This window comes from Solanum stenotomum, chromosome 10, assembly GCF_019186545.1.
Source record: "Solanum stenotomum isolate F172 chromosome 10, ASM1918654v1, whole genome shotgun sequence".
NCBI lineage: Eukaryota > Viridiplantae > Streptophyta > Magnoliopsida > Solanales > Solanaceae > Solanum > Solanum stenotomum.
The window spans coordinates 34,785,983-34,798,137 of NC_064291.1; the positions used below are offsets into that span (position 1 = coordinate 34,785,983).

The window sequence follows — 12,155 nt, forward strand, 5'->3', positions numbered from 1 at the left end:
ACCACTCTCTTTATGGAATTTGACCTCGACCTTATTGTATTGTCCTTCGGATTTTGTCTATCTCAATAGTATGGGTTCTATCCATATATTTCAGCTTTTAGCTTTCACATATGTATTTCAATTTTCTGTTGATTTTTCTAAGTATCATTCCATGTCATGAGGTTATCTTGGGGTCACTTGTAGCTTTAAGCACCCTGTCGCGTCTAGGGATAGTCTCGGGGGGTATGACCATCTTGTAGATGTATCTATTTATACTATATGGTATTTAAATGATCCACATGAATCGTGAATTGGCTCACATATATTACCTTGTATACGTTTCAGAAATATAGGGGATTCAATCTTATCTTTAGTTGTTGTTGGTCTAATAACCAACTTTCTTTGTGAACAAACAACCAAGAGAATTTTCTTTTTTTAATTTTTCAATGTATGTCCATGTGAATTCTCAATAATTTTGCGCATCATATTAAAATCGAGATGACCCAATTGGTCATGCCAAATGATAAAATGATTAGGATCAGTAAAATTTTGGTTTACTACGACATGTGATTCAACTTTAATCATGTTAATACTTGTATGGTGCAATCCATAAGAAAGTGTAGGTATTTCATGCACGTATTTTTTCCTCATCTTTATGGTAGTAATATAAAGATATTCAATCTTTCCATCATTGTCAATCTCAACATGAAAGTTATTTTGCCGAATAATCATGAAAGTGAACTAGTTTCTTTGAGACTTAATACGATATAATGCATTGTTAATAGTCAATATCATTTCCTGAGATAGTAATAAGACTATTTTTTTTAGAGTCCTCAATTAATTTTGCATTATCAGATATTGTTTTAACTTTTAACATTAGTCTTTTTCATAATCAAATTAGAGAAATATTTATTTTCTCTTAGAATAGTAGTATTATCAATATAATTAATTTCCCAATAAAAGATTAAACTTTAATTTTAATCTCCAAAGAAGTTTTCAATTTTCAAAAGAGTAATATTATCGAGGCCATTAAAATCATAATCTTTCAAAGCCAAATTAACTTCAATCATCATCATATTTTTGTGAAGGTCCTGCCTCAACATTATTTTTATAAGTCAAGTGTGACTCCACCCGAGCATTAGAAGAAGAGGCACCATTTTTATTTCTTTTTCTTTTGAAGGAATTTTGATAAAGTCTAGTAAAATGTTCATGCGCTAGGCATTCATTATTTCAATAACCTTCCATGCCAAAACAATAACAATTGTCTCTTGAAGGATTGTTTTGAGAACTCATATTATTGTTCTCCCTTTTGTGGTGACAGCCACCAAGATGAATATAAAAACCTCACAATTTGTGAAAAATATTAAAACTTCTACAATAGATAAATATTTTTTTTCAAATGGGTAAATCATAATTCATAAATAAGGTATCGAAATATCCTAAGGTACCACATTAATAAATCACGCATCTCCCTATTCCATTTATAAATAAATAATTGTGATTACAAGTTATTACAAATTTTTAAACTCACATAATTATACAAAAACACATTAGTTAACAAAAGTAGCAACTAGTTATTCTTTCATATAATCCTTCCCCATGGTATGAACAATCATTTCACGTCGAGCGTAAATTTCATTTGTAAAATTTAAAATGATAAATATTTTTTTACAAAATATGAATCTACGGGTTAAGGTTTACACTTTTACAAAATGAATTCCCAATCAAATATGAAATTTGAAATTCTACTTTTTGAAGATTTTAAAATTTAAATCATCATTTGAAATGAATTTTTTGCACAAATTTTATAAATAAACATAATTTATAATCAAAATTTAAATTTGGAATCCCAAAGCAAAACACATGTTGATTAGATTCACAAAAAATCTTACAAGGAACCAGAAGTTAAAGTTTCTCATAGTTGAACCAGTTTGTGAAATTATTGCAAGAGGGAACAATATATTGTACTGCTAGTTACATATTGATAGCGAGTGAATTTCTCAAGTAATCATTCAACTCCATGACATTGATTATCAAAATTATTTATTTCATTTTTATAAAATAAAGTCACTTAATTTATATCATATTTTTCACAACATAATTCTTCTCAAAAAAATTCTTCACCGGAATGGCCTTCATGTCTAAATCAGGAGTTTACGGGTTCTGTAGGGTCTCCATGTATAGGCTCATTAAAGATACTCAAAAGAAAGGACTTTCTTTGAATAGAAATATGCAATCTTCCTTTACCCATCTCTTCATGTCTATTTAAGCCTTGAATCAATTGAATGTCACGATTCGAGCCTACACCCTGGACGTGGCTGGCACTCAAGCACCATTTCTGGTCCCCAAGCGAACCCTCATGCTGGCTAACTACAAGCGGAAGACTAACTTAAGCATACAAAGCCTATAACTTAAGAAAGATTCATGAAACTCAAATACAAAGCTTTAACTCAAATGATTTACTCTAAATATAAATAGAATATCCAACTAGCCAACAATAGGCAACTTAAGTCGTTAATACATTTAATAAGATAAATGAAACAGACTTCTCAAACTCTACTGTCTATCTATGAAGTCTCTAACTGACAAAGATGAAAGTCAGGACAAGACCCACGACATCCTAACAACTGATATAACTGAAAGTACAAGTGGAACCCTCCAGAAGCAAGGAGGCTTACCATAGCTAACTTGAACTCCATGTGGTATCAATGAAGCTTATGTGGTATCAATGAAGCTCATATTGATGATCCTGAATACTTGTATCTGCATCATGAAATTATGCAAGCCAAATGGCTCAATACATGGAATGTACGAGTATGTAAGGGGAATTCTAAGGCATAAATAAAAGCTTGAACTTGATAAAAAGGAAACATACTTACCTCTTTTCAAACTTACTCAACTCAAGGAATACTTAAGGATACTCAAAACTTACTCAACTCAGAACTACTCAAGGATAACATACTCAACTCAATAATAAGGCTCTTAACTCAAAAGTACTCAAGGATAAGATACTCAACTCAGTGAAACTCAACAATAAGGTACTCGACACAATGAAGCACAGATCAACTCAAGATACTTAACTCAAGATCTCAACTCGAAGGTACTCAACTCAAGATACTCAAGGATAAAGCAATAGTAAAAGATGTAATATATATATATATGGAAAGCTGTAAAACTGTAGATAGCAACTCAATGTATTGAAAAATACAATATACTCAGTTTGTATGCAAGGATACAAAATAAACTCTATTTGTTTATGAAAATACAAAATAAACTTTGTGTATATAAAAATACAAAATAACTCTGTGGGAGTTTCTCTAATCAACAACCATCACTATGAGCTATATGATGATAGAGCGTCTCGCCCACGCTGCCAGAACTGTCCTATACTTTGCCAAGGTATAAGACCTTTCAACTAAGTGGATCTACTAGTTTGTGCTAAAAAGCACTAAGGAATCATCTAAAAAGTATGACCCTTTCTACCCACGTCGACTACATGGTTTATGGATACTTGAGTTATCTAAACTCGTCCCCATATAGGTGCTCAATACTACTGCCAAAATATACTCAGATCATATGTTTTAAAAACATAACTTTTTCTGTGATTTGAGATTATTACTCAAAATCTTTCTCTAAAATGAGATGTTACTCAACTGCTCAAAACTCTTTTGGAAATCTCAATTTTCTCCTCTTTTAAATGTGAAAACATCTACTCTTGGGAATACTTAGTTCTCATATATAATTTTAAGTGAAATGAACTCGACTCTACTCTTTCTCAGCTCATAGTGCTCAAGTCTTAAAACAAGTTTAGAAAAAGTTGTAAAAGACTTCTCAAAATAGGGTTCAAGAACTTTAATGATGCTACTCATTTCAAGAATGCTCAATTCATAAGGTTCATGCGAAATTATGGACATGAATAACCCAACTCAAGGAGTTCATGGGTAACATGTAATAGTCCCATGATTAGGAATATAATCTCAAATGGGTTAGAAACTCAATACTCAAGACGTAGAACTTGAAGATATATACTACTCCTCTCAATGATCAATTTATGAAGTTCACACGAAATTTATGGGCATGAACGACTCGACTCGTGGGTCTACATGACAATATGGAACTCATGTATATGACTCTTCTCATTCTCATACTTACTTTCTCAAAACTTAACTCAAATCAATGATGGATCTCAAAGGATTCACAATTAAACTCAAAGACTTTCTTGAACTCTACTTTTAACTCTCCCTTGAATGTGAATTATGAATTCAAGAGTTATGGTTCATGATATGAAAGGTCCTTTAATGATAAAGTAGACTCCTCAAAAAGACTCAAAGGGACTATCTCAAATGTTCGGAAGAACTCTTCAAGGCTTAAATCTTAACTCTACCTTGAATTTGAGTTATGAATTCAAGGTTATGATTCATGTTCATGGATGATTTCTAGATGTTTATAAGTCATTTAGAGTATTTAGAATAAATAGGAAGTGTTAGTACACTTTAGAAGAACTTAGATAGGCTAAACAACGAAAAATGGGTGGGGACAGACGACCCAGCGCGTTCCTGGCGCACCGCGCCAACCCTAAGTTACTGGTGATCATTTATGGTGCACTGTTGGCACGTCACCCCATCCTTCCTAGCTCAACGGGGGCTCGTCGCGCCAGCATTGCCCCAGGCAAAACTGACGAACTTTTTCTCTCGTTTTCTAATCCTAAATCATTTTTAATCAATTTCTTTTCTCAAGTTTTCCTTAGATTCAATTACCCAACCTAAGTACACACTAATCTACTCAAATCACTAACTTTCATCTCAAGAATGCATCAAAACCCCAACAAAACAAGATTTAGAATGAACTTCAAGAACACTTATCAAGAACTCAATTCCTTCAACTTTTGAGAATGAAATTACGCTGAAAATATCATGATTGGCGTGTGGGTGAATGAACCCAACACTATGGAAGCTTACATACCTCTTAGGGATCAAAACCATGGCGAAAATCCGCAACAAAACTCAAGAACGTCAACGAACGCCTTGATCCTTTCCTCTTTTCTCCTCTTTTCTCCTCTTTTCTCTTCTTGAACTCTCAACTAAAACCCTAGGCGTATATTAGGATAATAAAACTGAACCTAATAGGATTAGACTCTTAAAACCTTACTAAAAATGAATTAAATTTGATTTGGTAAGGAAAAGACCAAAATACCCCTTACTATTTTCGGGTAACTTTCCTTAACTGGGCAGCTTGACTTCAAAAGGGGATATCTCACTCATCTGACCTCGAAACTGAGCAAACTTGGTGGCGTTGGAAATATAATTCAAAGATATTTCCTACGGTATCTAGTAGCACACCTAAATCATCCTGAGCTAGGAGTTATGGTCGTTTGAAGTTTACCCAAAACTCATACTTAGCTTAACTTGCCAAATTTCAGAATTTTCTATTTCTAATTTAGTTCTTTTTGGAACTCAAGGTGCTACATCTAGTGACCTTAACACTCAAGGAAATTTTAAATTCCTTAGTAAAATCCTACTTACAACAAAGGATGGTTCGAGTCTCAGTTCGAAAAAAATTCTGAGGTGTTACACTGAAATCTATTGGTGATGATTTGAATTGGTCCCACAAAACTTTAAAAAATTAAGGTAAACTACTTAATTAGAAAAACATTTCTATAATATTTATTAAATTTTTCAATACTTCAAAATGATTGCATATACTCCAAACTAATTACATAATTACTCATCTTTCCTCCTCTTTCTCTCTCCCTCCCCCCTCGATGACTCATTTTTTTCTCTCGCACTATCCTCTCTTTCTTGTCTCTCCCCGTCTTTTTGCTCTCTACCCCTCGTTTTCTGTATCTATGTACGAATACATTTACTAATGTATTAGCATATTTTTTCTTTACTAGATACATGTATATTTTGATATCGAATACATGTATTTATGTACGGATACACTACATATTTTATATCAGATACACTGATGAAATTGATAGGGAATATATGGAATGAAATTGGTATCAAATACACTGGATGAAATTGAATTTGGATGAACAGATACAAAAAATTAATATTGGATACACATGTACATAAAAATTTATGAAACTCAGATGCATTCTGAAATACAAATACATAAGGAAAGAGGAGAGAGGCGAGCAACAGAGTCCATGTATCCGGCTAGATACGTGTGAATCACACTAGATACTATATGGGATACCATACAGAGGCAGACCCACGTGTGGCCTTGAGGGTGCACGTGCACCCATTAACTTTGAAAAATTATATATATATATATATATATATATAGGTTGAGATAGACATATATTTTATTAGGCACCCAAAGAAAATAAAGCCAATTTGGCTTGCTGGTTTAGACGCTCAACTCTTTTGAGGTGACGGTTCTGGGTTTGAACCTCATTTGCATTTCTTGTTTTTTTTTCTGTTTTTAGTTGTGAAGCTTAAAAATATCGAATAAAATATGGGGATGAATAGTTTTGAACTTGCGACCTCATGGTGCAAAGTGAAATTTCAATGCACCACTCCACAAAGCAAGCTTTATTTAAAAGTCATTGAATTTATAGCTATACGTTAATACATTAGTTTTATATTTTTATGTTTGATAAAATTATTATACGAATCGATATTGGGTACATGCTTTAACTAACATGCATCAACCATTGTGGTGCACCTGTCATCTTCAAATCTTGGGTTCATCTCTCATACCAGATACATTCTGAAATATAGATACATACGAATCACACTTGGATATAGTGTAAGTGAAATAAATTATACCTAATTTGACCCGTATTTATCCGAGATACACATATTTGAGTACACCAAAAACATGTATATGGCAAAGTAAATGTGATATGAAATCTGCTACCTCACTTTAATTTATCTTCTCCGACTTTTTCATTAATAGACATAATCTCTTTTACATCATGGCAGCACCATTTCACCAGAAGGCCTTCCAAAATTCCTTCATTTTTTTTAGACATAAGATATCGTTTCGATACTCATCGTGGAGAAATATTATGTCACTATACGAGTCTTTGGTCAGAGGTTTGATACTCCCTCTGTCCCTATTTACTTGTTCACTTTTAAATTGGCACACCTATTAAGAAAACAATTAATGACATAATGAGTTTACCATTTTACCCCTATATGAAAAGTTCTATATTTTTCAAAGTAATTAGTCATTTAATTGAGGGTATAATAAGTCAAAAAAAATTGTCCTTTCTTGATTTGTCAAAATAGACAAGTAATTAGACAACTATAAAAGGAAAAGTGGACAAGTAATTAGGGACAGCGGGAGTACTAATTTCAAGTCTATTTTTTCAGTTTTGAGTTTTGGATTGTCAATTTAATTCTACCATCTTCTTTCTTTTTTTGGATAGAAAAAGTGAGTGATGGTTATGGTGATTTTGTGGAGATGGTATTGTGAAGAATATGTGAATATAAGGAAAATAGGTAATTGATATATACGATATACATTATGGCAGTGACTCTCCCTGAAAATCAGTGTATGCACCTTGTATCTCCTGTGTATCAATGTATATATTTCATGTATATTATGTATATATCTCCTGTATATCATTGTATATATTTCATGTATATAATTAAGGAATATATTGCAAAAGATTAGAGAAGACATTATACCTTCTAAATATATTTTTCAATTTCACCATTCATGAGTACTCTTTTTTTCCATTGTAAGAAGAAAAAAAAAACATTATCTAAATGTTACTACGTATTAATTTATGGTGAATGTTTGTAAGAGTAGATGTTATAGCTCGAAAAGAAGGTCTAAGTGCAACATCTTCATCCCATGAGAGTTGTATAAGTTGTATCAGCTCTTCAAATTGCTCATCCTCCTGCTCCGGAAGTTGTGGCCTTAACCCATTTTCTGCAACTTCTAATGCTATCTATTATTCCATCACAATGAGTTAGTAGAAGAATATATAGTATTACTCGCTCAGTCTCATATACTTGTTCACATCACTATAAATGTATATGTTCCAAATTAGTACTTGTTAATTTATAAAACCAAGATAGAATTAATTAACCTTTTTTTTCATTTTACTTTACCCTTAAAATTAGTTCTTTCTTAAAGTATAAATATTGTATTTAAAGTTCCACAAAAGTTCTTCCATTGTTAATCTTATTGATGGATGACGCTCACAATATTAAAAAGAGTTAAAAGTTACGCTAGTAAACATTTATATCCCTCTTATTATGATTTTTCTGAGGAGCACGTAAAAGAGAAAGTGGGCCATTAGTAATATGGGACAGAAGGAATACTCTCTTATTTCGTGCAACAAGGGGTGTGATGTAGACAGCCTACCCTAATGCAAGCATCAATAACTGTTTCCACGACTCAGACGTATTATCTATAGATAAACACACAAACAATTTTACCATTACCCCAATTAGACTCCCCTTCTTATGATCGAATACTTATAAGACAAGGAATTCAGGGTGTACCTTAGAAGGATTATAGTGAGTTTGAATGTAAGGATATTCTCCGGTTAAAAGCTCATTGAGAATAATGGCAAAACTATAGACATCTGACTTTTCATCATAAGGTTCTGATCGAATTACTTCTGGTGCCATGTATACATATGTGCCTGAAATCTCAAAACTTTGATGTTTAATCAATAAATATACCACACAACTACTTATTAATTAAGAGAGAATTAGGCTGACCTGTTTCTCCTGTTAAAGCCTTTTCTTCATGATTCAAGAACCTAGCATGTCCAAAATCTGCAATTCTAACATGCATAGAATCATCCAAGAAAATGTTACTCGGTTTGAGATCACGATGAATCACCATAGGCTTGTGTTCATGAAGATATTGCATGCCTTGAGCAATTTCCATTGCTTTTCCAACTCTCTCTTCAAAAATTGGAAGAGGAATACTTCTTTCTTTTCTTCTTTTACCAGGACCATGTAGCCAATCTTTTAGTGTCATTGCTAATAACTCTGTCACTATCCATCCGTGCTGCGGAGGATCAAGGCATGCCCCCATGAGCTGTAGCACGAAACGGTGACGTTGCCTCGATAACGTCTCGACCTCTTGGGCAAAAAAGCTAACACCATTTTCATTCAAGAGGAAGAAGTCAGGCAATACGCATTTGACTGCAACTTCATATCCTCTCCATCTTCCTCTGTATATATGTGCTGTACTTCCTTGAGCCACTTCTTCGTCCATTTCAATCTGTGTTTCCATGAACACACGCGCATGTCATCTAAAAGTTTAAGTTATTACAGAAAACAAATCTTAAATTATTGTATGTACCTCATGGGGTTCAATATACCAACCATTCAACTTGGCTTGATGAATGAGGTATGTAATATCAGAGCGGGGTTGTTGTTGGGGTGGACTGGCAGTGGCATGGATAATAGTAGTACTACTACTACTGACTGATTCTTGTTGTTTTTCTTTGTTGTTGATGATTAACTCTAGAAAACCATTATCTTGTGCTACCTGAAGACAATACCTCAAATAATTTTGTGTCCTTTCAAGTCTCATTTTGTACATGCTCTTCATCTCTTTCTGCTTCTCTAATTCCTTCTCCCTTTCTTCCACTTTTTCCTAGTATATTTAAAAAATATAAACATCCTTAACTAATGGTAATTTGTAACTACTTTATAAGGATATAGTTGATAATTGACACTAGTTAGGTGAAGAACTGCACTAATTCAACTCTTGTTCGTTTTTGTATCTAGACCCGCACAGTTTTAAAATGTATCACCAAGTTCTAAAACTAACTTCCTTATATACCCCATATCTGTGGTGTATTTTATGGATGTAAGATTTGCTAAGAGTGTTACAAGAAAACTAACAAAGTCATGCATGCACACGTGAACTCAGGATTTGAAGATTTTGGATGCACCAAATATGATCTTTAAGTTGAACTTAAAATAAAAATAACTAATAGAATTTGAAGACTTCGGGTGCACCAAATATGATCTCTACGCTAAACTTAAGACAAAAATAATGAAATAACGCTCTAGCTCGATTCAAACTCTGGTCTCACGAGTGATTCCTCTGCCTTGTACCAGCAGCACAAGACAACTCATATGCTCATCATGGGTGTACTGTTAATTATATCCAGTTATATATATATAACTTAAATTCATTTGTATGAAATATATATATACCTGTAGAAGGTGGTGATATTGGGGAGTTTGTACAAGTTTTATGTTGCGTGAGACTTTAGGCCCCAAAATTAAACAGTCAGATAGGCCTTTACACCATCCGCCGCCACCGACGTTGGACTTGAGCGGAGCACCACTGCTTATGGCCGATGGCGAACTCACCGGACTACACATGCCTCTCCTTTTATGTATAGTACCCTTCATCTTCGATACCTTATTTTCAAGTTGATAAATTAAAGTTGCCTTAAATTTAAAGCATAATATAATTAGTCTTTTATGTTATAGCCAAGAATTTTAATGAAGTATGAAGACAGAATGGGCGGACCTTGTAATGAGCCGTTTTATATTATGGAATTTTTTGTTTTCTTTGGACGGCCTTGGGAGGGGCGCAGCTACCCTTCTGTTAGGGTTCATCCGAATCCATGGAAAATTTTATTATTTATACATGGTTAAAATTATTTTTTATGTATATATAATAGATGTTGAATTCTCTTTGATTAGTTGGTGTGTTTAGTTTTTCAGATATTGAACCCCCTTATTAAAAATCTTAACTCCGCCAAATGAGAGTGCAAAATATTTCATCAAAATTTTAAAAATTTGTGTTCGATCTATAATGTTAAAATAGTTTTTAAACATGTAAATTTTATTTCAGAGCAGATAAAAGAAATTAAACTTAAAATTCATATTCAAGTTAGATGCATTACATTATTATTGAGACGATCGAACTAGTATGTAAAAGGAATAATTTTAAATAGGCATATCTAAGAGAGTTTAATTACCGTAAAAAAATATGGTGCGGTGAATTGGATTGTTCCTTTCTTAATCAGAGATTTTGGATTTAAGCCTTTTGTATGGAAAAATCATTGATAGGGAGTGCTACCCCTGAATGGGTCATACCCAAACCCCAACACAAATACAAATTAGTCAAGTTCCAATACTATCGAATATCGAGATTTGAGTGGAAAACTTAAAAAATAATAAAGAAAAAATTATTTTGGCCAGAATGATATTTTACCTATGTTATTTTACTTTTATGAACATTTTTACCCTTTTAACTAAAAAAAAATGGAAAAATAAGGCCTTGAAAGTGATGGTAATGCTTTTTAAAATTGTTTGAAATCTGCGGACTTGTGTATTTCTCCTTGTACATACGACTTTTTCGAGGCTTTCAGATGCAACAAAATGTTAGATGAAATCTATATTGAATGTAATACCTATTATTTTCGATTCTTCCTAGTTTCTAGCTGCCAAAAATATATGTGACAAACTACATCAAATTAAAAACTAATTTGAATTTTATTTTTATCGATCAATCATCTTATCATTTTTGAAAGTGAATTTTTTACTGACTATTATAAGAAAATAATTGTTTCATAATGTTTTTGTCACGACCCAAAAATGGACGTGATGGCACTCGTCTTAACCCACCAAGACAAGTCAGCCTAAAACTCAACCATTACAATAAAATGCAGAAATTTTTATAATAAACTCAAATATACTCCCAAAATTTGGTTGTCACGTGTACAAGTCTCTAAAGTATTACAATTGAATCAAAAGAAAAATATAAGTCTTATGTGACATTGTTTCTAGAGTAGAACAAGATCATAAACAGGAGTAAGAAGGATCGTTGAGAAGACAACCAACTACCTCACAAATCCCCCAGAGGCCTCGAAAAAGAAGAGAATAACAAGTACCACAAAAATCCAGGCTCGTAACCTACAAAAATTTGTAGAAGCAAGGGGTGAGTACCAAACCACACGGTACTCAGCAAGTAAACCTCTAAACACGAGCTAAGGGGATAGAATACAAGTACTCCTTACACCCCAACTGAACCTTCACAACTACAATCTATATAAAACTAGTCCAACCTAACAGTTCACAATTTACAAAGCACATAGCTCAACACAACACTCTAACAATTTCATATCCTCAACAACAACAATAGTTTCATATCCTCAACAACAACACTTTAACAATTGTGTATCTTCAACAACAACAATAGTTTCATATCCTCAACAACAACACTTTAAT

General features: G+C 33.0%; 1 protein-coding gene across 1 annotated transcript; it reads right to left on the bottom strand.

Annotated features, from left to right (window-relative positions):
- Window positions 1-7,699: 7,699 nt before the first annotated feature.
- Window positions 7,700-10,328, bottom strand: LOC125842935 (serine/threonine-protein kinase STY17-like). Its single transcript, XM_049522208.1, has 5 exons — window positions 10,128-10,328; window positions 9,262-9,558; window positions 8,670-9,180; window positions 8,448-8,590; window positions 7,700-7,888 (listed from the first exon to the last, which is right to left on the bottom strand). Exons 1-5 carry the CDS (start codon window positions 10,326-10,328, stop codon window positions 7,700-7,702), a joined length of 1,341 nt encoding a protein of 446 aa, XP_049378165.1.
- Window positions 10,329-12,155: the final 1,827 nt, after the last annotated feature.

What these genes read in the sequence shown, in the direction of transcription:
- LOC125842935 (XM_049522208.1), bottom strand. Translation starts at nt 10,328, where the DNA reads ATGAAGGGTACTATACATAAAAGGAGAGGCATGTGTAGTCCGGTGAGT. An exon ending in GGCTTTAACAGGAGAAACAG is followed by an intron (nt 8,591 to 8,669) that starts GTCAGCCTAATT and finishes TTGAGATTTCAG; the next exon opens with GCACATATGTATACATGGCA. An exon ending in CTCACTATAATCCTTCTAAG is followed by an intron (nt 7,889 to 8,447) that starts GTACACCCTGAA and finishes ATGGAATAATAG; the next exon opens with ATAGCATTAGAAGTTGCAGA.